At 37.7% G+C, this 2438-nt stretch overlaps 1 protein-coding gene across 1 annotated transcript; it reads left to right on the forward strand.

Annotated features, from left to right (window-relative positions):
- The first annotated feature begins 1371 nt into the window (after window positions 1-1371).
- Window positions 1372-2172, forward strand: LOC141398270 (uncharacterized). Its single transcript, XM_073975550.1, has one exon. It carries the CDS (start codon window positions 1372-1374, stop codon window positions 2170-2172), a length of 801 nt encoding a protein of 266 aa, XP_073831651.1.
- Window positions 2173-2438: the final 266 nt, after the last annotated feature.

The raw sequence follows: 2438 nt of genomic DNA on the forward strand, positions 1-2438 counted from the left end.
TTGTCCGACCTCTGGTGTCTTATCACAATCGTGTAAAAAAATTTCGTGGAAAGCTAGTGTCCAGGAGTAGTGGTGCAGGGAATCGCATGATCGGCCACTTCCTACTATTGCTCTCACTTGTTTTGACTTACTTGTTTTTTTTATAGAAGTGCTACAAGTCTTCTGCTAGAAGTACTAAAAGTATTCTGCTACTGCTGGCCTTTTCATCATTCTATGAGAGGACCTGTTGGACTACTATGAAAGCCCTTGTGGTCTTCTACTGCTACTGACGATCAACATGTCTTCCAAGTTATAAGATCTTTTACGAGGAAAGGTATTTGACTTCAATGAAGAGATCAGAACAAATTCTATGAAAAGAGCTATTGCCTTTTACATTCGTCTATCTGTGTGCTGGTAGGTGTTCACGAAAAATATCGGATATTTTATTAAAATTTTCCATTCCACTCTTCCGGCAACAAAAGTTAAAAATATGTGCGCTTAAGTTAAGTACTACAAACTTTTGGTTTGGATCGAGTTTAAGACCTGGTCTTGAATTGCTTACCGCATGTAGTACTTATGATCCGGATTACACTTATATAAATGTACAAGTTTTGTTATTTGAAAAATGCATTAAACAATCCAAAGAAGATTTGGTTCTCATGTCTCATATTCCCGAACGAAGCCTACTTTAGAGCCTCTAATAGAGGGGTTAACATTTTTATGGAATATGCAGAGGACGTCATGGTGATCTCTCCTTGCATGTTAATTATCGGCATTGCCTTCATTCACCATCCACCATGACCAGGATGATATATTAATTTCAATGTCTTGCCCCCTGTCTGTAAAATAAATATAGAACTTAAAAGTAGGTTATTCAAATTTTACACAGAATTTTTATCTAACCGCATTGCTTTTAATTCCACATATGGTTTCCTGATAGGCAGAGAACCTTCTAGCGGAAATTGAATTGAACATATGTCCAAGTTTGAATAGCCCATTCATTTTTACATATTTTGAAAGTTTATAGATTTCCTCTAAGGGAGGCTATACAAAGTTAAGCCAGTCAAAATTAACGTCGATTCTAGTTGTTTTCATTTTAAAATGAAATCTAAGGATATATATGTAGGAGTATACTTTAGTCACGAATAGACACTTTTATATATGTACATACTTTAGCCAAACATACTTTACTACTAACATACAATATAAATATAAAATAATTTAGTAGGCTTTGATTTAATAATATAAGTTTTGTGAAAATAAAATAAAGTCAATTCAAATTCGTTTTTTCAAATTGTCGGTTGTGTGTTAATTTTCTCTCCGCCTATAAATTGGTGACCCTCGACGCTGAATATTTTTCAAGCAGCATAATTCGTGCCTCAAATCTCAACAATGACAAACAAATCAGGAACAGCGACTGGTGTATCTCAACAGAATGCAATCCCATCTGTTTGTTCGATGCAACATGTCATTAAAATTCCACGATTTTGGAGAGAAAATCCGTCTCTTTGGTTTGTCCAGGTGGAAGCGCAATTTGCTTTGAATGGAATTGATTCCGAGCAGAAAAAGTATTACATAATAATCGCCGAATTGGATACGGAATTGCTGACTCATGTAAGTGACATCGTTTTGAATCCGCCTGAAGACGTATGCACACAATTGAAAAAACGTTTGATTGAACATTTTTCCGTGTCTGAGGAAAAACGCATAAAGCAACTTCTCAATAATTTGGAAATTGGTGATAAGAAGCCGAGTATCCTGCTCCGGGAAATGAAAAATCTTGCTAATGGTGGTGTCAACGACGATTTCCTGCGTACAATGTGGATGCAACGACTACCGGCACATACACAAGCAATCTTGTCTACATCGTCCGAATCCCTTGAAGCAATTGCAAAGATGGCTGACAAAATTGCAGACGTATCAACGCCCTCCGGCATTTCAAGTGTTGCAGTCGGAAACACATCATTCGATCTCTCAGCGATGTCTAAACAAATTGAAGCCCTTACTGCAGCGGTTCAGCAGTTGCACGAAAACCGGTCAAGACAAAATTCTAGAAGTAGGACTCGAAGCAACAGTCGTACCAACTCAAACACATCAGGCATATGTTATTATCATCGCCGTTTCGGTCAGAGAGCAAATAAGTGCCGACAACCATGTACGTTCAAAAACAACCAACAACCGGGAAACCAATAAGCCGGTCACTAGAGGCGAGCAGTGATCGGTCTAGCAAAACGAATCGCCTATTCATTTATGATAAATTTCTAGGAAAACATTTCCTTATCGACACAGGTGCTGACATTTCAGTTGTACCCGTGGATCATAAGAAAGGCATCAGTCGTCCCGACGAATATTCTCTTTTTGCTGCAAATGGTACAACAATAAAAACCTATGGAACAACAGTAATATCTCCTTCACTTGGTTTCCGAAGATCATTTCAATGGAAATTTGTGTATGCTGAT

This window comes from Musca autumnalis, unplaced genomic scaffold, assembly GCF_047663935.1.
Source record: "Musca autumnalis isolate F117 unplaced genomic scaffold, ASM4766393v1 scaffold_3, whole genome shotgun sequence".
In the NCBI taxonomy this organism is placed as follows: domain Eukaryota; kingdom Metazoa; phylum Arthropoda; class Insecta; order Diptera; family Muscidae; genus Musca; species Musca autumnalis.

Coding starts and splice junctions, on each gene's coding strand:
- LOC141398270 (XM_073975550.1), top strand. CDS start 1,372: ATGACAAACAAATCAGGAACAGCGACTGGTGTATCTCAACAGAATGCA.